Raw genomic sequence first — 26244 nt, 5'->3', positions numbered from 1 at the left:
TGCATTTCTTCATCCATGGCGCTTTTCCATTTATCACTTTCTAAGCTTTGCATTGCTTCTTGATAAGTGATAGGAATATCATCAACAACGGGAAGGGCGTAGGCCACCATATCAGTAAATCGAGCAGGTTTACGAATTTCTCTCCGTGGCCTTACAACTGCAACTGGTTCTGGTGTACTTAGTGGTTCTTGGGTCAGAACCTCTTCAACCTCTAATTCCTCCATTGTGGCTGGAGAATTAGACTTATTAACTGGGCAAATCCCCATCTGCTCAAACTCCACCTGTTTTGGAGTACACTCCACCTGCTGTGGAGTATTGCTCGTCTGAATATCTTTATCTGCTACCTTTTTCAATGTGGCAGATTCATCAAAGGTAACATCTCTGCTACAGATCATTTTCTTTGTGCTTAAGCACCAAAGACGAAATCCCTTCACTCCAGAAGTGATTCCCATAAAGAGAGCTTTCTTTGCCCTCGGATCTAACTTTGACTCCTTCACATGGTAATATGCAGTGGTTCCAAACACATGTAAGGAATCATAATCTGTAGCCGGTTTTCCAGACCATACCTCCATAGGAGTTTTTCTTTCTAATGCAGATGATGGCAAACGATTAACAAGATGGCCAGCGTATGTCACAGCCTCAGCCCAAAATTGCTTGCCCAACCCAGCATTGGACAACATACATCGAACTTTCTCCAGCAATGTTCGATTCATACGCTCTGCCAATCCATTCTGCTGTGGTGTATCCCTAACTGTGAAGTGTCGAACAATACCATACTCTTGGCACACATCGAAGAACGGATCACTTTTATATTCCCCTCCATTGTCCGTCCTAAGCCGCTTGATTTTCTTGCCAGTCTGGTTTTCGATCATAGTTTTCCATTTAAGAAAAACTCTAAGCACTTCATCCTTAGTTCTCATGGTATACACCCAAACTCTTCTGGAAAAGTCATCAACAAAAGTAACAAAGTAGTGTTTTCCTCCCAATGAAGGTGTCTTGGAAGGCCCCCACACATCTGAGTGAACATATTCCAAAATACCTTTTGTATTATGGATAGCAGTACCGAATTTCACTCTCTTTTGCTTTCCCAGAACACAGTGCTCACAAAATTTTAATTTGCAAGCCTTTGCACCTTTCAACAATCCTTGCTTTGCCAGAATTTGCAAGGATTTTTCGCTGGCATGTCCCAACTTCATATGCCACAACTGCATTGAGTCCAAGTCTTTGTTACCGGAAGCTGCAGCGACTGCTCCAATAACTGTACTACCTTGGTAGTAATACAAGTTATTTTTCCTGATGCCCTTCAATATCACAAGTGCGCCAGATGTCACTTTCAAAACCCCATCTCTCATAGTAACAACTGAACCATTGGATTCCAAGGCTCCCAATGAGATGAGATTTTTCTTCAAACTGGGCACGTACCGAACATCAGTCAGAACTCTGGTTGATCCATCTTTATTCTTTAATTGGATTGAACCTATCCCAACAGTTTTACAGGCATTGTCATTGCCCATATAAACAACTCCTCCATTTAGTTCTACTAAATCAGAGAACCACTCCCGGTTAGGGGACATATGATAGGTACAACCCGAATCCAATATCCACTCATCTGAATGGAACGACGATGATGATGCAACCAGTGATAGTTCAGAGTCACTAGTATCATGCTTAGCAACACAAGCATCTACAACAGCTTTTCCCTTATTCTTCAGCTTTGGACAATTTTTCTTCCAGTGGCCTTTCTCATGACAAAAAGCACATTCATCTTTCCCGAGTCTGGACTTTGACTTTGATCTCCCCTTTTGAGTTTTCTTCCGAGTGTATGAACGACCTCGGACTACTAAAGCTTCTGTATCTCTGATTGAGTTTTTCTGTTTGTCCTTCTTTCTCTGTTCATAACTGTATAAGGCCGCACAGACTTCGCTCAGAGATATATCACTCCTGCCATGAAGTAGAGTAGTTTCTAGGAACTCAAACTCCTCAGGAAGTGACCCCAATAGCATCAAAGCCAAATCTTCATCTTTGAATGTCTCATCCATATTCAGCAAATCAGTGACTAACTGATTAAATTTGGTGATGTGATCATTCATTGTGGTACTTGTGACGTATGTGAAGCGAAACAGTCTTTTCTTCAAGTGGAGCTTATTTTGACTATTTTTCTTCAAAAATTTTTCTTCAAGTGCCACCCACAATTTATTTGCAGAAGTCTCCTTTGAAAAAGCATACCTCTGCTCTCGAGAAAGGCATGATCGAATTGTGCCACATGCCAACCGATTGATTGCCATCCAATCTTTCTCCTGTACATCATCTGGTTTCTCTTCATCAATGGCAATGTCTAGAACCTGCTGAAAAAGGGCATCTAGAACCTCACTTTGCCACATACCAAAATGGCCCGTGCCATCAAAGATCTCCACGGCCAATCTTGCATTTGCAATTGTCGGTCTTGTCCACATGGACGATGTTGAAGCTCCTACATCGACCGTTTTCTCCATAATCTTTCAATATACCTAAGGAAATCTTTTCTGATGTGGAAGATCAGTTCAAACTGCAACCACAGAGCATACTACGATTAACCTTCGGCTCTTGATACCACTTGTTGTTCCAATAGGGTCGGAAGCGTGTAAATTATTGTACTAAAAAATCACACAAAGTTCAATTCCCAGGGAAGAGAGGTGGATCACATGGATCTTTTAAATACCAAGTCTTTCCTTAGACAGAATATCCCTTCTATAGTAATTAAATAGCACAATTAAATACTACTATTATACCCTCAAATATTGAAAGAAAAATAGGACAAGAAAGAACACAAGAGATTTAACGAGGTTCGGTAAATTATACCTACGTCCTCGGGCACTAACACCAGATGATAACTTTACTATCTCCAAAGTATTACAAACAAATAGAATTCCTTAAGAATTCTCAAATGGGAGAAGAGAGAAAACTAAGAGAGAAAGATTGGTTGGGATGAATTGAAATGAGAAATGAGAAGGCCTAGTTATAGTTGAGGTTTAAGGACCAAACAATAAATAGCCCATTATCTCAAGGACCAAAAAAAATTATTCCATGCCACTTTTTCAAAGTCAACTTTAGGGTGCTAAACTTGCACCACTTTGTATTGTTTGCCATTAATGTTGTCTTCCATTAATGTTAACAAAAAGATCTCCAATTTAGCAACCACAATACATTGCAACACGTGTCTCAGTTTTCTTTTCTGTAATAAATTTCATGTAGATATACACATATTAGCTTCATCATCATGGATCACACGACACGACAAATAAAATGTACGAGATTCGCCATATTTTTGTGTGGTTTTTAGACATTCAATATTTCAACTTTAGTTTTCAAAAAGGACGGCCCCTGTTTGTGTGTTTCTTTCATGTTTGCATGGTTATATCTACTTCGGTAGATGTAAAGCTTTCATTTTAGAAGTTAAATTGTAATTTGTCCTCTTTATTTAACAATAAGTAAATTAGATCTTATATAGTAGATCAAAGAGTAAGCTAGTATGGCTGACGGAATAATGTTGCTTACATATGGAATGTCATGTGTACCCATTCTGACTTACAATTACCAGTTTTTAACAATAGAAATAGATGTAATTCTAAACATAATGACCATTTTGTTCTGTAATCCAATGTATGGGGACTAATTTGTCTATTTTTCGAGTAAAGAGAGCAAAATGTAATATGACTCCAAATACAAGGGCCTTCAACCTCCCTTTAAAAATCATTTCGTCTACCAATTTATGTTGTTGGATATGTAAATTTGGATCTAAAATAATTGAAAACTAATTTATTCTCGATGATTTGACATAGCATGACTCGAATACCACTTGTTAGAATTGTAAATATTCGATATAAAACTTAATAAAACATGATCTTTCCTGTAAGATCATCATAAATAAAGACTAGATGCGAGAGTGTATTTGAATCCATCGATACCTTAAAATATTGTGGTTTTGATTTTACAAATTAATACACAAGTATTTTAGAGAACATGACTTATCTTTTTTCTAAAGATAGGATGTAAAAAAAAAAAGACCATAACCCTAATATTTTGCAGATTAACATTAATTTCTACTAGCTTTATTTTCAATTTACCCTTTTATTGTTGACCCCTCGACTCCTCTAAGAAAAATCTTCAAAGTGTCATCTTTAGAGACGCTAATTTAATCCCTCAACAAATATAAGAACTAAATTTATTCATTTAATAATAGAAAAATTAAATTAATCGAATCCCTATAATACAAAAACATCTCAGATCTTTTTTTGGCATGTTTTGAGACTTTGGTCTTCAGTTTTCAGTTATAACATCCACGCAAAAGATTACAGATGGAAGGTGTAGAAGACCCAACCCAACATAATCAATCACAAAAACAACAGCAAATTGAAACCGACAAATTATCAAACACCTGATAGGCAAAGACCCTATACCTAAAGTTGTCTTTCTACAAACATTTTCATCGTACACTCTTTGTCTGGTTATGCCACACCTCGTTTATAAAAGGTATCCAATTTTGCAACCACAATACAATGCAACATGTGTCTCAGTTTTCTGTAATAATTTCATGTATATATTTACATATTACAATCATAATCAAAGGATGGATCACACAACACTACAAACAAAATATACGATTTGGGTTTTCTTTTTTTTCTTTTTTTTTTTTTGTGGTTGAGACATTCATATTTCAACTTTCAAGCTTACTGTTTTAAAAATAACTTGTGACTTGCATGTGTGTTCTTTGGATGTCTAGTCTTTGGTGTTTTCTGTTTTGCACTATTAAGACATGAATTTGTTGATACGGGATTGTAACAATTTATTCAATAGAGAGGGCACAAGAGTAGGAGGGATGTCTTGGTACCTTTTCCTTGTGTCAATAAGCTTTTAAAGTAATTGTTTCTAACAGTTCTCGAGAAGTCATGTGCCGTATATATATTGGTTTTGGACTCTTTAAAATTTAGTAAGTTAAGTGATGTCTTATCATTGTAGGTGTAGACTATCATGTGTGGGGAATGAATATGTGTGATGTGTGGACAATAGACATTTTGTCCATGTTAGGTGTGTGGTTCCTATGATTTGCACATGTGGGTTCTCGAGCTCACAAGTCTTTCAACTCGTAAGATGACCATTCTTAATCAAAGGCATTGACCTATAAGGTCACATAGGCACAAGGCAGACTCACGAGATTGCATCTCAACCAAATATTTATTGTTGTATAAAAAATCTATGTCAGCACTTTAATGGAGTAGCTAACGGTGATGGTTAAAGAATTGGAAAAGAGAGCTAATGACAGCTTAGTGAATATATTCATAATTTCTCTAATCGAGTTGATGTTTGATTGACTCATAACACCAACTCAGTTAAAAACTTAAATAATAGTACAAGTATATAAGTTATACAAACATTAAAGAATTATAAAAGTTAATAATCTGAACTTAAAACCTGGATCCGAAACCCTAGTGATCCAACTAAAAAAACTCAAGGCTCAAACTCTAATAATCCGTATTTAAAACATCTCAAACCAAAAGATGTCGCAAACACAAAACATTAGCAAAACCAAATACATTTATATTGGGATCGAAATTTAATTGTAAATTTTGGTGATATATTTTTTATACAAACGCCTAAAGTCACTTATAGTCCCTTCTTAACCTTTAAATAGGAGGATAAATGCATTTCAAAGGACTTGACCTCACATCCTCCTATACTGACAACAATGTTCATTCCAACCGAACTTTATATATTTTTTACAATTATGTATTTTAATAGCTAAATCTTTACAAAATTTAAGAGCCTAGATGAAATTTTACCAAATTAGGAGAGCTAATACCCTTACTTAAAAATCTCAAACTTGAACTTCAACTCAAATTTGGTCCAAACCAAAAATTACTCCGAACCAAAAAAAAATTAAAATTCAAACCAACCTAACCTAAATTAACCTGACTCAAAACCAGTTAAATGTAAAAGTACCATGGAGGTCTTTATATTAAGAGTCAGATTGTATTTTGTCTCATTTACTAAAAAATGATCAAATTAATCTCTATATTGTACATCAACATGAGGTACATGTAGTATATCATATTTAATTAATTAGCTATTTTGTCAATAATATCATTTTCTAACAGTAGAAATGAAAAAAAATTAACAAAAAAAATCAATTTACTTTTTGATCTAAAGATCAATTTATTTATTTTTAAATAAAAAACAAAATACAATCCGATTCTCCTATCATACTTTTATTCCATTTAAAAATATGTACATCAATCATTGTTGAACAAAAGGGACTCGACATGTAAAAGGAAAGATAAAATAAATTGTAATGAAATAAGAAAATCATACACCAAACATTCCTTAAACGACAAATAATTGAACATTGAACGACGGGCAAATTGCCAGACACCAAAAAAACAACAACACGCAATAAGGAGAAGTCTAGAAACCCCGTGGGACCCACCAGTACTAAACTCACCGTTACGTGTCATGATCTAAATGTATTAGTGACACATGTACGATAACAACTGGTCGTTGATGCTTCCCCGAAAATGATTAACGACAGCTCGTCTCGTTGTAACTCGCAGCAGAGTTTCCCGAGGAAGGTAACACCTAGGTTCTTGTGTACCCACGGAAATGCAACGCGTCGTTTGATGATTGGTTGTTGTTGATTCCCACAGTTGTCACACCGAATCTTCACATGGCTGCTAAAACAATAAATAAATTAACAAATTTAAAATTTAATCTACAAAAATTACGTACCAAATCTATAACTTTTCCAATATTAAAGAAAAATATAATAGGGTAAATTGCAACTAAGGTCACTAAATCATTAGTAAAATTACTCTTTAGTTACTCAACTTTAAAAAATATAAAATATTTACTAAACTATTTGAAAATTTTTAGTGGGTTACTAAAATCGTTGTATGTCATTCTCTATTCGCACTACATGTACCAATCGAAAGTTTTTCTTCCTCTTTTCTTCTATGGTTCAATTTTTTTTTATGAAACAGCTTTAGATGTCACAATTTGCAAACTAAAATCCAAATAATTTCTTTCTTCGATATTCGACACTAGTCATCAAATCAGCTAGGATCTGAGGTATGTTCTTCTACTTGTCTCCACCATATTGATAATTGAATTGTGGCTTGAAGCTTACTAGCCAAACTTAAAAAAATAAAAAATAACAATTTAGTGACTTAAAAAACTTTCAAATAATTTAGTGACTTAAACGAAAAATTTTAAATAGTTTAGTGACAAAAACATAAAATCACTAATAATTTAGTAACCTTAAGTTTAATTTACTTAAAAAACTTAATTTCGTATAGTTCAATGATAAAAAGATAAACATACTAATAATTTAATAATTTAATGATGTAACTTAAATTAAAATAAATCCCAATAAAATTCACATATAATCAAATTTAATTGAGTAGATATTTACTAGGGTTAGATATAGGGTTTAGGGTGGATTGAAGTTGACGAATAAAAAAATCAACAATTAATTTTCCATAATAAAATATTCATGTTTGGTAGACTACCCTTTTTTTAATCATAAAAACCCATCACATTACCTCATAAACCTTTCAAAAAAAAGTTCATTTGTTCACATTTTCATTTTCTCACGCCTCTGTTTGTTTCCTAGGAAAATTAAGTGAAGAAAGAAAACATTCTAAACCCATTTGGAGGTACAATTTTCAGCCTTGAATTTATAGTTTTTTCATTACTTTGGGGTATCATAATTTTGTCTCAGATCTTTAAATTTTGTTCCTTTTTTTTATATATTTTTATGGAAAATTGAGACTTTTTGAAGATTAGAAACTAGAGATTGTAGTTTCATGGTTGCTAACTAGTTATGCTACTTAGGGATTAAATAAATTTTGATCCACTCAATTAATAATTTTGAAAAAAAAAGGGTTCAATTTTATGTTAAATAAAAATTTCCCCTCTGCTACAAATCAATAAAAAAAGAAGAAGAGACCTTTATTAAAGATTTCATTTTTTTCCCTTTAGATTTTTCAAAGATTATACCTTTAATTGTGTGTTTCATATGCAATTTGATCTTTAATTAAGCACCAATTTTATAGATTTTGTTTGAAACCCTTTCTGTTTTTTTTCAGGTGAAAAATCCCATCTTTTTTAGGCCAAATCCGAAACCGGGGTCTGGTCCGGTCTGGTCTAAACCGGTTCGTGGTTCACAAGGGAAACCAGGGAATGCTGAAAGATGAGGTTCAAAGTTGAGCACCAATTGTTTGAGATTAATGAAGATATTGCTTCATTTGAACTGCCCTTATTATTATCTATACCTAATGAAAGTCAACATTTAACTTTGTATAGTCAACTGTGTTTCAATGGTATTTTGACTAGAAATTTAAGGGAACATGTTATGTCAAAGCATGATGTTTGTGAAGATGGTTGAACTTTTCGTGGTTTTCGGGTCGGTTTTCGGTTAGTCGGTAACCTAGGTGAGATATATAATACTAGTTAAGGTATAGACTGGTGTTGTTTTGGACTATATTCGGAATGGAACCGAAAGGGGTTGTGTTGATGGGAAGTTATGAAATAGGGAGGTTATTAGGGCAAGGAACCTTTGCTAAGGTTCACCGTGCTAGGAATCTCGAAACTGGTATGAATGTGGCTATTAAGATAGTTGACAAAGAGAAGGTATTGAAAGTTGGGATGATTGATCAGATTAAACGAGAAATCTCGGTTATGAGATTGGTTAGACACCCGAATGTCATCGAGCTTTACGAGGTGATGGCTACTAAGACGAAGATTTATTTCGTTATGGAATATGCTAAAGGTGGTGAATTGTTCAATAAGGTTGTGAAAGGGAAATTGAAAGAGGATGCTGCAAGAAAGTACTTTCAACAGTTAATCAGTGCTGTTGATTTTTGTCATAGCCGAGGCGTGTGTCATCGAGATCTTAAACCGGAAAACTTGTTGTTGGACGAGAATGGTAACCTTAAGGTTACAGATTTCGGGTTGAGTGCTCTTGCTGAATCGAAACAGCAAGATGGGCTGCTCCACACAACGTGCGGGACACCTGCTTATGTTGCACCTGAAGTGATCAACAGACGAGGCTACGATGGGTGCAAAGCTGATATCTGGTCTTGTGGGGTAATCTTATATGTTTTACTGGCTGGTTATCTACCGTTCCAGGATTCGAATCTGATGGAGATGTATCGTAAGATCGGGAAAGGTGAGTTCAAGTTCCCGAACTGGTTTGCTCCCGATGTACGCAGGTTGATATCGAAAATCTTGGATCCGAATCCAAAAACAAGGATCTCCATGGAAAAAATAATGGAGAATCCATGGTTCCGTAAGGGGCTAGACCCGAAACCTGAACTTGTCGATCCTGAAGTCAAAGAACCGGCTATTGGACTCCAAACTGGAACTCCTTGCAACTTGAATGCTTTTGATATAATCTCTTTGTCTGCAGGCTTCGATTTATCCGGTTTATTCAGGGAACAAGAACAAAAGAAAGAGGTCAGATTCACGTCCAACAAAACGGCTTCGACTATCCTTTCAAAACTAGAAGATGTAGCTAAGCGTTTACGGCTGAAAATAAAGAAGAAAGGAGGAGGGTTGATGAAAATGGAAGGGTGTAAAGAAGGACGGAAAGGTGTATTGGGGATCGATGCCGAAATCTTCGAAATCACACCGTTTTTCCATCTGGTTGAGGTAAAGAAGAGCAATGGGGATACATTGGAGTATCAAAAGGTAATGAAACAAGATATAAGACCGGCTTTGAGTGACATCGTTTGGGCTTGGCAAGGTGAGCCGCTGCCGCAACAACTGCCGCCACCACCGCCTACGGAGGAGCAGCATCACGAGTCGCAACCATTTCATGTAGTTTCAACTCAAAGTTCATGATGATCATCACCATGTCAAGTCACTTTAAAGTATCTTCTTCCTTAATAAGCTATATATACATATGCATGTATGCATAGTTCGTGTAATAAAACTAGACTTGTGAGTTGTGTTTGGATTGGTTCTTGTTAGGTTTGTACAAGTACTAAAATTAAATCAGATCTTTGGTTTGAGTTTGAATTGAGTTAATTTTAGATCTGTTTTCAATTTAGTTCATTTCGAGATTGAATCATTATGAGTTTAGATTATTTGGATTTGATATTCGATTTCTTGTGTTGAGACATTACAAGGTCAATATCATTTCGAGTTTAAGTCGTTTCAAAAGATTAAGGTAATTTTAAATTCAGATCATTTCGAGTTTGAATTAGTTGGAGCTTGAAATAGATAAGCTTGAACTAATTGTTGCACACTACACATTTTGAGTTATGTCTTTCCAATGAGTACCACAACACATTAAATATATATATGATACTAGTTCGAGTTTGAATAGAGTTTCAAGCGAATTAAATCTAAACATGGAATAATATGGCAAGGCATAAAAATAAGGTTTTCAAAATTGGAGTATTGGTTAAATCAGTTAGGTCACTGTCCACTTGTTTGTCAATCTAATCAATGCATTCGGTTCGATTAAATAAATCATTAACAATATTTGAAAAAAAAAGTTCAACTAACTTTTTACTCGGTTCAACTAATTCATAATGATTCTCAAGTTAATCAATCTAATAGCTTTCTTCAAATTGACACCCCGATCCAACTGGTTCAACACGGTTCAAATATCATTACATGAAAATACACAAATTTGTTAGCGAGGGGATGACAAAATCTTAAATTTATGGATAATTCATAATAAATTATTCAAACCATATTTCATATCAAAACATATAATAAAGACGAATTAATAATTTTTTTAAAAAAATTAAAAAAAAAAGAAGTAAAATACCAAAAATAAAAACGAACTCTTTTTATGGTTATGGTGACCTTTAACCACAACGAAGGTAAAAAAAATCACAAATGACCGTAGTGATAGTGAGTTGGAACAAAAATTACAATTCACCGCAATACCAATGGATAAAAAGCCATCATTCTAAACCGGTGGCACAGTTGAAATCGATTTCTAAGCACAAAATACATGTCGATATGACTAATATTTAACCCCGTTACAAGGTTGGAACATAGCATAGAAGGAAAAATTTCAAAATCATAGAAATTTGATTACTGGAAAATGTTATAACTTTATATAAAATATATTCTTTATACAAAAACATAAATCGATGACATAATTTTTCAAAATACACTCTATATACCAAAATATAATTGGATATCATATGTATACCAAAAGCAATATCCAATAACATATTACACTTGAATAGCGATCTTCGTAAATCCCCTAGTTGCCTAAAATTTTAAGAACGGTACTTGAAAATCAAAATTCGATCAATATATTAGAAGTTTACAGAGTTACGTATTCCATCTCAGTCGTGTGACAACCCCTAACAAAATAAGACATAATTATACATTTTAATAGAACTATATTTTACCTCAAAAATAAGTAAAACAAATTTAATAAATACATACATGTTATAAGAAAATTTAATAAATCAATAAAAATCAGTTTAGTATGGTTTTCAACCAAATAATATGTATTTGGACTGAAAATATTTAAAAATAAATTAAAAATTAAAATTTCAAAATTTCAAAATTTTAAATTTCATGATTGTTTGGCTTACTTGAAGCCATTCAAACTCAAAATTTACTTGGAATTTCAATAGCCAAAAAATACGAATTTAAAGAACAAATGTAATACTAAAACTTAAAAACTTGTTTCATCCAAATCAATAACCAAAAACTTAAATTTCGAAAACCAAAATATAAAAAATCGTCACAATCTGCTCAGATTTTTTTTAGTTAACGGTTTTGACTAGCTTACTTTGGGGTCTCATATCTTTTAACACATGACTCATATGATCGAGATAGAAATACCAAATGAAAGTAAAAACTTCATACTATGAAAAACATCTAAATTTCAAAACAAAAGAATACCAAAATATGATTTCTAGTGTGTCAAAATTGACTACTCCAAATTATCAAAACCCCATACGACAAAAACTTCAAATTACTATTTTTGGTCCACCGTATTATCAACGACAAAAACCCTGACATTATGTAAGGCTTGTCATCTCGTCATCATCCAGATTATAAGGGCTTGATGAATTGGTGTATGGATTAAAATACGTATATTAGCACAAGCGTCATCAAAACCACATGATTTATCTTATGAGTATAAAAAATACACCTATCTAGAAATATGTATATATAAAGTAAAAGAAAACTCACTTTTTATCCTTAAACTTGACATTTCACGATGCAAACCTTCCATCACTCACCAAATCCCATATCCCTTTTTATCCTTCTTTTGTCCCACTCAAACAACATCAACAAGGGACATATTTAGACAAAATATACAAGTGAAGATCTTAACCTCAAAAAATGGGGGTTTAACATCACCCCCCAAGCAGCACCAAATTTATAAAGCTATAACCAAATGAAGAATCAATTGAGCAAGAATGATTGTGTCAATGGTGATGGCAGTCCAAAATGGATGGGATTGTCAAATGTTTTGTATTATTGAATGAGGGCATATAGGGTCTTCAAAAGATTAAAATTTAACATTAAATATAATGAGAACCAAATCAATATAAAATATAGGTTAAAATCCGAAATAATTCAAATTAAAATCTATGCATGATAATAGCATATGACAAAGCTAGAGATTTAGATACAACAATTACGCATGGTGAGACTTAAACGTGAATATTAAAAGACTCAGAACCTTAACTGTTGCCAACAACATTAAAGACTCGTTGACAACTTAAGATCTTTTGACTTTTAATTTCATGCATTAAGTTTGATGTTTTGATAATCTTAAATATATGGAATATTGTAAAAATAAAGTAGTTTTTAGGCATGTTCATAAATTTTTGGGTAAACTTTAAAAATAATTAATTAATTTAATATCTAAAAATGATTATTCCATAAATTTATCATTTGGGTTATAATATTTATATTTATAATTTCTTTTAATTTTAAATTATGATTTTTTAATAAAAAAATAAGAGGAATCTCTGAAGAAAACATGAAAATGAGCAGTGCAAAGCCATTGTTCATAAACTTTTTGTTCTTTTTCTTTTAAATACTAAACTCCAAACAACTTTAATTAATGGAGTTTTGACTTCAAATATGCAATGATTATAAAATTTGGAAATTTTACTAAAAAAAAAATTTACTTCACTTGTCTAATAAATTTAAAATTGATGGTTCTTATTATATTTACTATTTTTATACAATATTTAAAACTATTTATAGCTCATCAATCCTTAAATAGGAGTATGATGCACTTCGACGCACTCAAACCACACTTTCCTGCACTGGTAACAATACATATATCAATCGAATTAAGACTCAATCGACTAAATTTTAAAGATTAAGAGTCAAAATCATCTAAAGAAAAAAAAACTAAAACTAAAATGAAAAAAATAAGTAAACATTAGGACTAATTTTAGTATTATTCCTAACAATAATAATAAGGGTAAAAGAACCTAATAAAAATGTTGCAATTCCATGTGACCCATGCCATAGTAAGAAATGGTCTATCAAATATCATTATCTTTAAAAAGTATCTTTAAGAACTCCAATCATTGCATGCTTTGATTTGACATACAATGCATTGTATTCATCTTAATCTTATAAACACATTTTATTAGCTCCAAGCAACGTTTTGATGATCAATACAATATATTAGTATCCATTGACGAGTAGAAATCATCTCAAAGATTCAAGTCAATCTGATAATCAATGTTGGAAATCAGAGAAGAAAGTTGTTTGAATTTTGACTCGTAGATTTGTGACGTTTAAATCTGTTTCATGAAAAAAAATTGAACTGTAGAAGAGAAGGGAAGAAGAGTTTTCAATTGATGCAGGTAGTGTAAATAGAAAAAGACATACAACAATGATTTTAACAGTCCAGTGACTTAAATGAAAATTTCAAATAGTTCAATGATCATTTCGTATCTTTTTAAAGTTGCATAACTAAAACTTAAACTTACTAATAATTTAATGACCTTGGGTATAGTTCACCTTATGATTTATACTCTTTTTGGTACCATACTTACAACTACTCATAACCTTACCGACAACCCTTAAACAAAAGGATAAACACACTTTAGTGTATTTAAACTCCATCTCGACTCACGTCCCGTTAGATTGATAATAATATTGATGCAAATCTATTATACCATTTTTAACATTTAAACATCATGCAAGTATTCCAATTAAGTTGTAGCCTATTGAGCCTTGTCCTTGAACAAAGACATTTTATTAAAATGGTCAAAATATGATATCCATCCCTATATTTTGATAAAATTTAAATTTTAATCTTTACTTTAAAACTCAAAAATAAGATTCTCCTTTTTCAATTTAAAAAAAAATTGAAAGACTAAATTTTAACCATTTTTATTTTCACTTACAATCGAATCCGAATAACATAAAATCGAACCAAAAAAAATTATAAAGATATCCTACTTAAGCTTGAGGCATCTCATCATCGTCCCCCTGAGTAGTAGTAGAATTATTGAAATTTACATTAGTTCTTTGATTCACCAAATTGTTTTCGGCCAATCCCAAATATTCAAAACAATATAAGTCCCGATGCCTCCAATTAGACCATATGCAATGGAATATGTCAATGGCATCAAAATCATTGTCACAAATGCAGGGATGGCCTGCCTCATGTCCTCCCACTCCACCTCCACCGCCGATCTCATCATCAACACCCCAACCAGTATCAACGGCGGCCCGACGGCCCATGCCGGGATCGATGCCAACAACGGTGTAAAGAAGAATGCCAAAAGGAAATACCCCGCAACCGTTAAGGCAGTTAGGCCAGTTCGTCCCCCTTCTCGAATCCCTGTTGAAGATTCGATGAATGTGGTCACCGGTGATGTCCCGAGGAGCGATCCCACTATGATGGACGCCGCGTCTGACATGAAAGCAAAGTACTGGCCCTCGAAATCGCCGGTTTCGTCAACGAAACCGGCGAATCGAGCCATGGAGTATAATGTAGCCGTGGTATCTAATATGTCCACATATAGAAACGTTACCAATGCTTCCCAAAAGTATCCTTTATTCATACCCTTGAAATTCAATGCCCCCGCCGTGGTTTTTATACCGTGAACGTCGACGATGTTTCTGAAATACCGATATGCCGAGTTCCCGGCATCGGTGTCGGGGAAAGCCGTGACGGAAGTGTTCCGAAACCACGAAACAACGGTGACGAAAACGATACCATATATCATTGCACCTTTGATGTTTTTCACTAAACAAACGGCAATGATACAAAAACCAACAACCCCAAGCCAAAACGTAGGGCTTTCCATACGGTGGTTCATACAAAATACGTCACTCGACACGGTTCCGCCATCGACAAAGCTTAAACTACTGTTCGCCGCAGTAACAACCGGAGCTAAACCTTTCCTTGAAGATCTAGGACAAGCTGCTAGTGTAACCAACGTTGAAGGGCTAAAACCAACGAGACCAATGCCTTGGTTACTTTGTAAACCGATGAAAGCGAGGAACAATCCGATACCGGCCGACGAAGAGATTCGTACCGGTTTCGGAACAAGTTTAGCAAGCTTTGCTCGTAAACCAATGGCGGAAACGATGAAAAAAAGTAACCCTTCAATGAATATAGCTGTTAAAGCACTTTGGTAAGGTAAATTACCAGTACCATGATACCCCACAACGGTATAAGCAAAATAAGCATTAGTGCCCATCCCTGGAGCTAAAGCTAAAGGAAGGTTAGCGAATATACCCATGATTAAACACCCAATAAAAGACGATATTATTGTGGCTACAATCAAGTCCTTACGGGTCCTTTCGAGGCAAGCTGCATAGCCTGGGTCAAGTGGTGGAAACTTGCAGGTTTCGCTCGGGTTGTGACAGTCGGTGAGGCCGCATGAACCGCCTGAATCCGTTAATATGCTGGCGTTTACGGCTAAGATATAGGCCATGGTAAGGAAAGTGGCGGTGCCGGCTCTTAACTCGGTGGTGAAACTGGTGTTTCTTTCGGTTATTTTGAATCTTTTGCCTACTTTGGTGTTGGCTATGAAAGAATTTAAACGGGTTGGGATTGAATGGATTGTGGATCCTGGTGGAGTATCCATTGAAACCCAGGATCCGAAATCTTTTGCTAAGATTTAGCTTGAAGTAAGTGTGATTTGGTGAAGGTGAAATGAAAGGGAAAATGTACGAAAACGTGAGCTATGGATTTGGTTTCGGACAAGGAAGAGATTTATGGGGGGTTTTGGGTTTGTTTAGGAATCGATTGAAAGGTGTCAATTAATCAACATGTTGAAAAACAGATCAGTGAAAAACAGATCAGTAAATTCGATTATGTTTGGTTCAATTGGTTTCATCATTTAATTTATTGTTTTTTATTTAATCGATTTAATTAATTTTTCATTTAATTTAATTAATTTTTATTAATTTCCGAATCAATCAATTTAATATCTATTTTCCGAACACGTACTTCAACCATCTGATTTGATTCAAATAACTTTAACTTTAATCACCGTGATAGCAGATTAAGTCGGATAAAAATGAGAATTCAAATTAGAATTTTAAAATATATATTTTAAATTATCTTAAATATATGCTCAACAGATAAAAATTAATCTCAACTTTGATATGATTTGAAAAATTATATTATTCCTTTTTAAAATTTTTAATTAAGTTTTCATAAAGTTTTGAAACTTTTTATTAAACTCTTTAAATTTTAAAAGTTTTTAATTAATTCCACTAGATTTTTTAAAAATCTCATTAAACCTCTAAAATATTTTAAAATTTTAATTAGTCTCGAAAATTTTAAAATTTTTAATAGGCCTCTAAAATGTAATGGCACATTTTACCATCGGTTGAGAAAAAATTGAGTAATCGAAAATCAAATTGAACCAAAGTGACAAGTAAAAAAAATCACGGTTACTTGAATCGAATCATGTTTTATTTTTTATTTAATTTATAATTAGTTTAATTTTTACAATTACTTAAATTTTTATATAAAAATAATTTTTTAAAGAAATACTATATAAGAATTATTGATTATTTTCTATTTATTTGAGAAATTAATTTTTTATAAATATTTATAAAAAAATTAAAAATTTTATCAAATAATATTTAAAAGTTATAAAAACTTATTAAAATGGATAAAAGAAATTTTGAACAATTTCATTACATAGCCCTTCCCCGATCCATAAATAGAAAAATAATACGCTTCAACATATTCGAATCCACATTCTCTTACATTAATAACAATACTATATCAATCGAGTTACGACTCAATTCACTTTTAACGAGAATCAAATCAAATTATTTTAGAATTTAATTAAAAAAAAACGCAATGATAAGGAAATAGGGGAAGTATGAGAAAAAGGAGGCAGAAGCTTTGAATCATAGCATAAAAAGTGGGCCAAAGGCTGTCTTATTATGTTTAAATATTTTTATATTATTATAATTTAAGAATTAGATGCACAAATGATTGTGTATATTAATATTATAATATTTTTATGATTTTATATTTGTTTGAATTAATTAATTATTTGAAAAGAATATATTTTTGTTAATTTGACCCTTATTTTTTTTATTTAAATTTGAAGTTAAACTTTTTTTTTTAAAAAAAATCATCTTTTAAGTATTAACCTTTTAAAAAGAATCGAATTGTTTTTAAATAGAAATACTAAGTAAAAGATAAATTTTAAAACACAGAAACTCGTAAGAAAGTCCAAGTGTACTTCATATCTCTTTTTTTTTTAGGAACTTTTATAATTTTTGAATATTTTATAATTTTTAAATTATTTGTTGATATGACATATAAGACAAATAATGTCATGTCAACATGAAGCACACGTGGACTACCACGTAGATTATCAAGTCAATATTATTAAAAAAATTAATGTTTTAGTCAACCTTTCCATTAAAAAAAAGTAATTTAACTCTTTTTGAAAGGTTGAGGGCCAAATTTAGTTAAAAAAACAGAATAAGGATCAAATTAAGAATATCACTTAGATCTATGTTCCTTTACTTATTTGTGAGTATTGATTGATTTATTGTATTGGTCGTCAAATTGTTGCTTGAAGCTTACTAGTTGGACTTAAAAGAAAAAAATAAAAAGAAAAACTTTAATAAAAACTTCCGAATAGATAAACAACTATTTTGTAACTTTTTAAAGTTGAATGACCAAAACATCTAATAGTTTAGTGACTCGGGTGTAATTCACATTTTTGTATATTTATGGTGTGTTAATTTTTCTATATTGCATTTTAATTTTTTTTAGTTAAATTATGGTTTTAGCTTTTTTTTTATATCTTAAAATTTAAGATTTAATTTTTTTTATTTTTATAATGTTATTAATTAAACAAACTTAATAACACCATTAATTGTTGTCATTAAAGTGATCTTATCTATGTGACTAGATAGAGATAAGGGAAAATTAAAAATATGCTTTAAATCTCTATACTCTTCGTGCATTTTAAATTTAATCCATCTACATATATTTCTAGGAGTTTGGTCCTTCTATTTTTCATATTTAAGAATTTAGGTTCAATTGTTGAAATTATTAAAATTATTCTGTCAAATTTGACGATGCAATAAACTAAATTTAACATAAGAATTTTAACGAGGTTCACAATTGGACTTTAATTGTTAAATCTGAAAAATAGAATTATTAAATTCCCAAAAAAATATAAATAGAGCAATTAAATTTCAAATGTACTAAAAATACAAAAAAAAAAGCTTGTATCAATTTTAACCTAAAAGTTCTTTTTATATTAAAAATATTATGACATATTTGATTGTTAACATTGTAAAGGATGATTTGTGGATCATATTTGGATAGAACCTCATGGCATCAAGGCATTTTGCACAGTTTATTTCAAGGTGGATTAGATAAAGATAATATTAGTGGGTTGATTTAGTAATTATTTTTAAAAATATTTATTATGGTCGATTGAGTCTTTAACTCGATTAGTATCGGTATTGTTGTTAGTGTAGAAAGATGCGGGTTTAAACGCGCTGAAGTATATTATTCTCCTATTCAAGGGTTGGAAGGAACTATAGGTAGTTTTAGACATTATATCAAAAAGAACAGATATGATAAAAATTTATAACGAGATTAATGTTCAAAAAAAATTTATAATAAGATATCCTCCGTATCCTTTCATTTTCTTTTACTTAAACAAAAATTATCAAAAAATAATGTTATTTTTTTAAAAAAATCACTTTATTTATTTCATTTAAACCCAAAATTCCTCTTGCGAAAATGTTGATATAATTCTCAAATAAAATTTTAAAAATAAATAAATAAAGAAATAAAAATATTTCATTTCTTCATCTGATAAAAAGAATCTCCTACGGCCAGTTATGAACCCTACATACTGGCCAAAAATTAAGTAATAATATAAAAACCCGGTTTTTAAAAAATTTAGCTTTGCTCCCATTTCCCGGGGAAAAAAAGACGCGGCGACTGGTACGGCGGCGCTGACAGCCTTCATTTCCGGTTGGGTTCTTTCAGAGTTACCCCATCAAATCCGTCCATCAAAGTTCACTTTCAGAATTATAGACCAGATCGGAAAGTCTGGGTTTCAATTTTTCATTCCAGATTTCATCACTTGACCCGGCGGTGAGTTCCCGGCGACCAGCTTCAACCACCACGAGCTCCTCCGTCAACTGGTTAATATCAATAGCAATAACCAAATTATTCCCCTGGTGTTCTAGCCGTATCCCACTTTCTCTCGTACTTATAACCTCCACATTCTCCATTTTCGCCACCTCTTCTTTAATTCTCTCTATAATCCTCCACTGCTTCTCCGCCGATACAAAACGTTCCCGTTGAACGGAAAATTCAGTATCATTAAATAAACCGGAAAGATCAAAACCGGTCGAAAAAGAAATTAAATCAAAAGCATTGAATCGAACATTGCTTTGAGTTTCTTCTTTTAAATCAAAATCAACCGGCTGAACTTTAACTTCTTTATACCCGTTTTTAAACCATGGGTCATTGATGATTTCATCAATGGTGATTCTTGTTTCTGGGTTTGTATCTAAAAGGCGGGAAATCAATCGCCGGAGCTCCGGTGATGTCCATTTCGGGAATTTATATTCACCTCTGTAAATGTTACGATACATTACCGTCATATTTGCATCATTAAAAGGAAGATAACCAGCATGAAGAACGTACAAAACGATGCCGCATGACCAAATATCAGCTTTAGCACCGTCGTATCCTTTTTTAGATAAAATCTCCGGCGCTACGTAAGCTGGGGTACCGCAAAACGTATGGAGGAGACCGTCTTGTCTGACTTGTTCCGTCATGGCGCTGAGTCCGAAATCGGTCACTTTTAAATTCCAATTCTCGTCGAGTAAGAGGTTTTCCGGTTTCAAATCACGGTGGAAAACGCCTCTAGAGTGGCAAAATCCGACGGCGGAGATTAATTGTTGGAAATACCGGCGGCAGAGTTCTTCACTGAACCGGCCTTTATTTATCCTTGTTAAAAACTCGCCACCTTTAGCGTATTCCATTACGAAATAAACCTTGCTCTTCGTTGCTAAAACTTCGACGAGTTTCACGATGTTGGGATGGTTCAGCCGGCGCATGATAGCAATCTCTCTTTTAACTTGAGCCATCATCTTACCATGGAGGACTTTCTTTTTACTCACCGCCTTGATCGCCACCGTCTCCCCCGTCTGCATGTTACGCGCTTGGTAAACCTTAGCGAACGCGCCGTACCCCAACAATTTCCCAACCTCGTACTTCCCTAACAACGCCATCTCCGATGAAATCTCCGACAAGTCATTGCTAGTGCTAGAACGGTCTCCGGTCTCCGCCATTGTTGTCTGAACCCTGAAAAACTGTTGAGTACTGAGTTCACAAAACCGAGTTTAAAACTTTTAAACTCAGTACTCAAGGTTTTTTTTTTCTTTTCTTTTTTTTTTTCTTTTTTCTGGTGGGATAGAGATTTACTTGGTGTTTTTAAGGGGCCCGGTTAAGGGCATATTTGTCTTATTCTATCAGGTGAACACGTGGAATTTTGTAGAATTTTAATTTATTTTTATATTGAATAAACTGCTGGTATTCGTATAAGTGAGCTGTAGACAAATGGTAGCCATCCACGTGGCATAGTTGATTTCGTTGCAAAACAGAGTTAGTAGTTTTGTTTTGTTACGTTTAACGGTTAACTATAACGAAAAAGAAAATTCGTATTATAATTTATTTTTTAAATTAATTTGTTAATAAAATTAGTTTTAAAATTATTTTCTTTCCAGATATTCCCAGAAAAGAATTGTAAAAATTTCAAATATTTTCTTCTTTTTTTATTTTGAGAAATATTTAAATTTGGCACCTTTGATTTCAACTGAATTTTAGTTTCATTACAATACAACTGTTTTAGTTTTTTTTAGTTTTAAATTTGTAATGAAATTATATTTTTCTTTCTTGTATTAAATAATTAAAAACATCAATAATTAACAATTTACATGGCAGTACACATGTGCTTCATGCTGACATGTCACTACTTATTTTATATGTCACATCAATAAATAAATTTATAAAATTATTAAAAATAATAATAAAATAACTCAAATTAAAAAAAATTATAAATTTTAAATAAATTTAAATTAAAAAAATAATGACCAAATTAACAAAAGATATAAACATTAAGGGTGAAATTTATCATCATACCTAATTTTTATATTAATATTTATACTAATTTATATTTTAATATTTACATGGGAATGGAAAATAAACAATTTTAAATTTTTTAAAAAATAATAATGAATAAGTGGACCTGACTTTGATAAATTCCAAATTCTGTTCAAAATCTGTGTACGAATCTGCAAATGCTGATTAGGATTGGTGGACTACGATACGATTGGATAACCATTTAAATTTGATAATTTTAAAGGATTAATATACAATTTTGTACTTAAATTTGTTTTCAATGTTCAATTTGGTACTTAAGCTTTTTTTTTCTCAATTTGGTATCTTGACCAAAAGGCATCATGTGGTTTAATGAATATTTTATTGATGGGTGCATCAAATATTTTCTATATGCATGTTCAGAGAGAAGTTCGGGAAGTCGTTTGCCAAAAACTGATGGACCCCTTAACGTATTCAGTACTAAGCTTAGGGTGATTGTGCTTGGTTTTACTCTTGAGGAAAGGGGAGAGGGTATTCGCGAAGTGGTAGCGTCTTCACTTACCAAGGAAATTCACAATTTGATATTGCTCAAATTTAAACCCATGCCATAACATTTATCAATAAGATAGGTAAAACCTGAAGGCAAAGCGAAACACATATTAATACTAAATGAATACAACCTGAGCTAATTCTTGTATAGATATTTATTTTAACAAAATGCGAGATGCATTTCATAATTTGTGATATGTAGAAGTTATCACAGATATTAATTATGTAAATTCATTTTCAAGAAAAATCTATGAAGCAATATTAATAAGCTTCCACATCCTTCTCCATCGTTGAATGCAAGAAAAATCTAAAGTTAAACCTACACTTAGAAGACTGGTAATTGTTGAGATGCTGACATCAAACTATATATATAGTTATATATATATATATATAGTTTAAGATAAGATTTTTAACTAGAATATTTGTGAATGGGTTTCAATATCTTTGGCTGAATGTAGAAGCAAATTAATCAATAAGAGAAGGAAGTTGAAGAAGATGATTGTTTGAAGAGTAAGCAACTTAAAATGCTGCTAAGTTTTCAATTTTCTATTACTAATTTAATCCCATATTATTAATCAAAAAATTATTTCGATTAAATCGTAATTCAATTGACATCATTATTAACGCAACAATTAAAAGAATGAACAAATCCTCAAAATTTAACCCTCGGAATTAAAAGAATGAAACTCGTGGAGAAGCAAATCTATTTGAAATATTGATGACTTAATGAAATACTCTAGTAAAACTAAAGTTACCAGAGTAAATAGTGTAAATCCTAAAGGGATAATATTGTATAGAGTTTAAATATCTTAGAACTCTCAATTGTAGATAAACTCTAATCTTGATCGTCAATGTAACTCAATCAGTATATGTGATTCTAGGAGAGTTACTTTCAATTGTAAATAGATAAAACTCGAGAATAAAGTCAAATACATACACCTCGAGTTGAAAACCAGATGAGTACAACCTGAGCTCATTTTCTTTAACAAAATGTGAATATTTTTGTAGAGATATTTATTTTAAAAAAGAAAAAGCGACATTAAATAAACTTCCACATACTTCTCCATAGTTGAATGCAAGAAATATCTAAAGTTAAACCTTCCACATACTTGTTGAGATGCTGACATCAATATATATATTAAGATAAGATTCGGCTAAATTAGCTTTATATGCTATTTATTTTTAATTACGTGTATAAGCCGATTTTTTAAAAAAAATTAAAGAAATATGTTGTTTTTTGAGAGAGAAAGGGAAATGGGGCAACGGTCAAATCTAATGACTTTTTGAATTTTAGTCGTGCAACGGTAAAAAAATTTTAAAAAGGGGAACAACAATAACAATTTTTTACCTATAAATACCCCTAAATTTATTTTTTTCACTCACATCCCATTTTTTCAAATCTCTCAACGTAGGGAATGAGGAATGAATTAGGAGATGCTTTTGCTCATATTAGAGAAAATTCTTGTAACAATCCGTTTTTTCAATAGTTTCAGGACCACAATTCAGATATATCAGTCTGTACATATTAATTATTTAATATTTACAATGCCATAAGTGTAGTATTAAAATTTAGTTGAGAAATTTCATTGTTTAGATAGTTAGTTAATAAAAAGGACTAAAACTTAAAAGATGAAAAAAAAGTGCAAGTAAATACGAAGAAGTTACCCAATTTCAATAAACGGTACACCATGCGATTGGATCATCAATTTTAAAAAATTCATAATTGAATGACCTATAGTGTAATTTACCCTTACCATCTTAAACCATTGAAAAGCCCAATGGATCAACTATCTTTATGCCATGCCCAAATCTCCCTATGCCTTACTAGATACAAACAAATTGCATGTTAGCAATAGCTTCTGGTCTTCCACACATGGATTTGTAATTCTCTCTTTTTTTTCTCTTTAAATTTATGACTAAATCGATACTGAATGTCAAAACTAAAAGTTATTGTCACATCACAACGGAAATAGACAAAAAAAATCTTATTAATTGAATCGTCAAATTTAAAAAATTCATACCATAATTGAATGATTTATAGTGTAATTTACCCTTAAAAAATTTAACGGTATATTTAAAAAAATGAAAAGCAATAAATGTGCAACAAAACCAAGAGCTACGAGCAATGGTGTGTTTTTTTTCTTTGCCTAGATCTATATTCGATTTCAAAAAAAATTTAAACTCGAGTCCAGCCCATCTTGGCCCGACTAAATGGTTCATTTCACTATTCAAAAAATAAAATATGTATTTAAATTTAATTATAAAAATAAATAAACATTACGGTAAAATTATTTTTGTGATAAATTTAGCACTCAACTTTTACATTTTTTGTTCATTTGGGCCTTATTCTTTTTTTGAGCTAAATTTAGCCTTAAATATGTTAAAAAGAGTAAAAGTCGACCATCAAGCTTTCAAAAAAGAATCAAATTATTATTTTTTATGAAAGTACCAAGTTAAACATTGATTTTTTTTAAACATGGAAGCATGCATGACAATCCACATGTATTTTATGATTTTCTTTAAAAAATTTTATGAAATTTTTATTTTTTAAATATTTATAAATTTTAAAATATTTATTGACGTGATGTATAATACAAATAATGACATGTTATCATAAAATACACGTGGCATTAAAAAAATAATGTTTTAGATTACTTTTTATTGAAAGGTTAACGATCAAGAGCTAAATTTACCATTCCACCTATTATTTTTTATAATTTTATTATTTTTAGACAGTAAAGTAAGACGGATCAAATTAGCTCAAAGTTCAAAGATATAAAACTCATATCTGACTCGAAACCAACGATATTGCTCAAATCACCCAACCTTATGAATGCCTCTACGATACCCACTTTTTATTGGATCTTTTTGTCTAATTTCATGCCAAACCTTAGCATACTTCCATTATTTTGGTTAATTATAAATTGAGCTTTTCAATGGCCAATGACCTCATCTTTAAGAGCTTCCTCCACCTACATCAATTTCCTTTGGATAAATAAAATACTCATTATACCTCACTTTGTATGTTTGGTAGATGAGAGAGTGTGGACAAATGATATATACATATTATATATACATATTCTCCTCCAATCATAATGGTGGTTGAGGACCATGCCATAAAAAGCAGCTCAAATGGCATTATCACCATACCGTTAGCATTGCATCAATTTCCACATAGAAAATGCTCCAAACCCTTATCATAGAAGCCTAGAATCTTTTCAATATGAAACATAATTGTCATTAGAAAATGAAACTCCAACAAACCCAAACCCAAAACTTCCATCCAACAGTCACCCAACTTAGCAATCTAAAGCTTAACTATGCTAGTGGCCGCCATTGATGAATGCTTCTTGTATGAATATTTCAATTCCATCCATATGAATATTTCAATGCATGTATGAAAAAGATAGTTTCCAAGGATGTTGTATGAAACATTCAATAAAGAATCAAGGATTATTTGATGCGATACTTTTAAAGAAAGAACTCATATTCAAACTCTGAAAATGATATTATTAAGAGGAATAATCACGGATCATAAAAAATTAATCTTCATAAACAATAAAAAAAAATTAAGAACACATTGATCTTACCAAAATAGTATCGATTTGGTCTTTATCAATATGTATTAATTCGACACTCACACTTTCACACTTAAATCCGAGTCAAAGTGTAATATCAACAATCCCATTAGATTTGAGTAGTGTAAATGCCCATACTTTTGTCCTTTTTTTTCTTTCGTCTTCTACTTGAAATTTACTATTTATATTTTATTTAAATATTTAAATAATTTTATTAATTTAATATATAATATCTTAAATATTTTAATATTTTTAATTATTTATTAAGTTTTCAAATATATTATAAATTTTACTACATATAAAAATTATTTTAATATTTTTTATAATCATTTTCTCTTCTCGTTATAATTCATTTTACCATTATCACTATGATTAAATCAAAACATATATTCTACCATTAATTTTAATCTTACGATCATAAAGATCATTATTTTTAATTTTACGAGATCAATCTCACCATCCATCCGAAACACCCATCAAGTTATTATTGCCTCAAAGCATTAA

At 31.7% G+C, this 26244-nt stretch overlaps 3 protein-coding genes across 3 annotated transcripts; 1 reads left to right on the top strand and 2 right to left on the bottom strand.

Moving 5' to 3' along the window:
• Window positions 1-7439: 7439 nt before the first annotated feature.
• LOC107935974 (CBL-interacting protein kinase 2) lies at window positions 7440-10050 on the top strand. Its single transcript, XM_016868608.2, has 2 exons — window positions 7440-7685; window positions 8118-10050. Exon 2 carries the CDS (start codon window positions 8521-8523, stop codon window positions 9871-9873), a length of 1353 nt encoding a protein of 450 aa, XP_016724097.2. The 5' UTR covers window positions 7440-7685; window positions 8118-8520; the 3' UTR covers window positions 9874-10050.
• Window positions 10051-14385: 4335 nt separating this feature from the next.
• Window positions 14386-16284, bottom strand: LOC107935973 (adenine/guanine permease AZG1). Its single transcript, XM_016868607.2, has one exon. It carries the CDS (start codon window positions 16086-16088, stop codon window positions 14523-14525), a length of 1566 nt encoding a protein of 521 aa, XP_016724096.1. The 5' UTR covers window positions 16089-16284; the 3' UTR covers window positions 14386-14522.
• A 2987-nt stretch (window positions 16285-19271) lies between these two features.
• LOC107935975 (CBL-interacting serine/threonine-protein kinase 14) lies at window positions 19272-20914 on the bottom strand. The gene has a single exon (XM_016868609.2). It carries the CDS (start codon window positions 20803-20805, stop codon window positions 19513-19515), a length of 1293 nt encoding a protein of 430 aa, XP_016724098.2. The 5' UTR covers window positions 20806-20914; the 3' UTR covers window positions 19272-19512.
• Window positions 20915-26244: the final 5330 nt, after the last annotated feature.

Source organism: Gossypium hirsutum, chromosome A02, assembly GCF_007990345.1.
Source record: "Gossypium hirsutum isolate 1008001.06 chromosome A02, Gossypium_hirsutum_v2.1, whole genome shotgun sequence".
Classification (NCBI taxonomy): domain Eukaryota; kingdom Viridiplantae; phylum Streptophyta; class Magnoliopsida; order Malvales; family Malvaceae; genus Gossypium; species Gossypium hirsutum.
Note: the sequence above shows the minus strand (reverse complement) of the source record. Positions and strands in the feature narration are given on the sequence as shown.

Bases quoted from the DNA above. Each gene is read 5' to 3' on its own strand.
- LOC107935974 (XM_016868608.2), top strand. From the start codon at position 8,521: ATGGAACCGAAAGGGGTTGTGTTGATGGGAAGTTATGAAATAGGGAGG.
- LOC107935973 (XM_016868607.2), bottom strand. From the start codon at position 16,088: ATGGATACTCCACCAGGATCCACAATCCATTCAATCCCAACCCGTTTA.
- LOC107935975 (XM_016868609.2), bottom strand. From the start codon at position 20,805: ATGGCGGAGACCGGAGACCGTTCTAGCACTAGCAATGACTTGTCGGAG.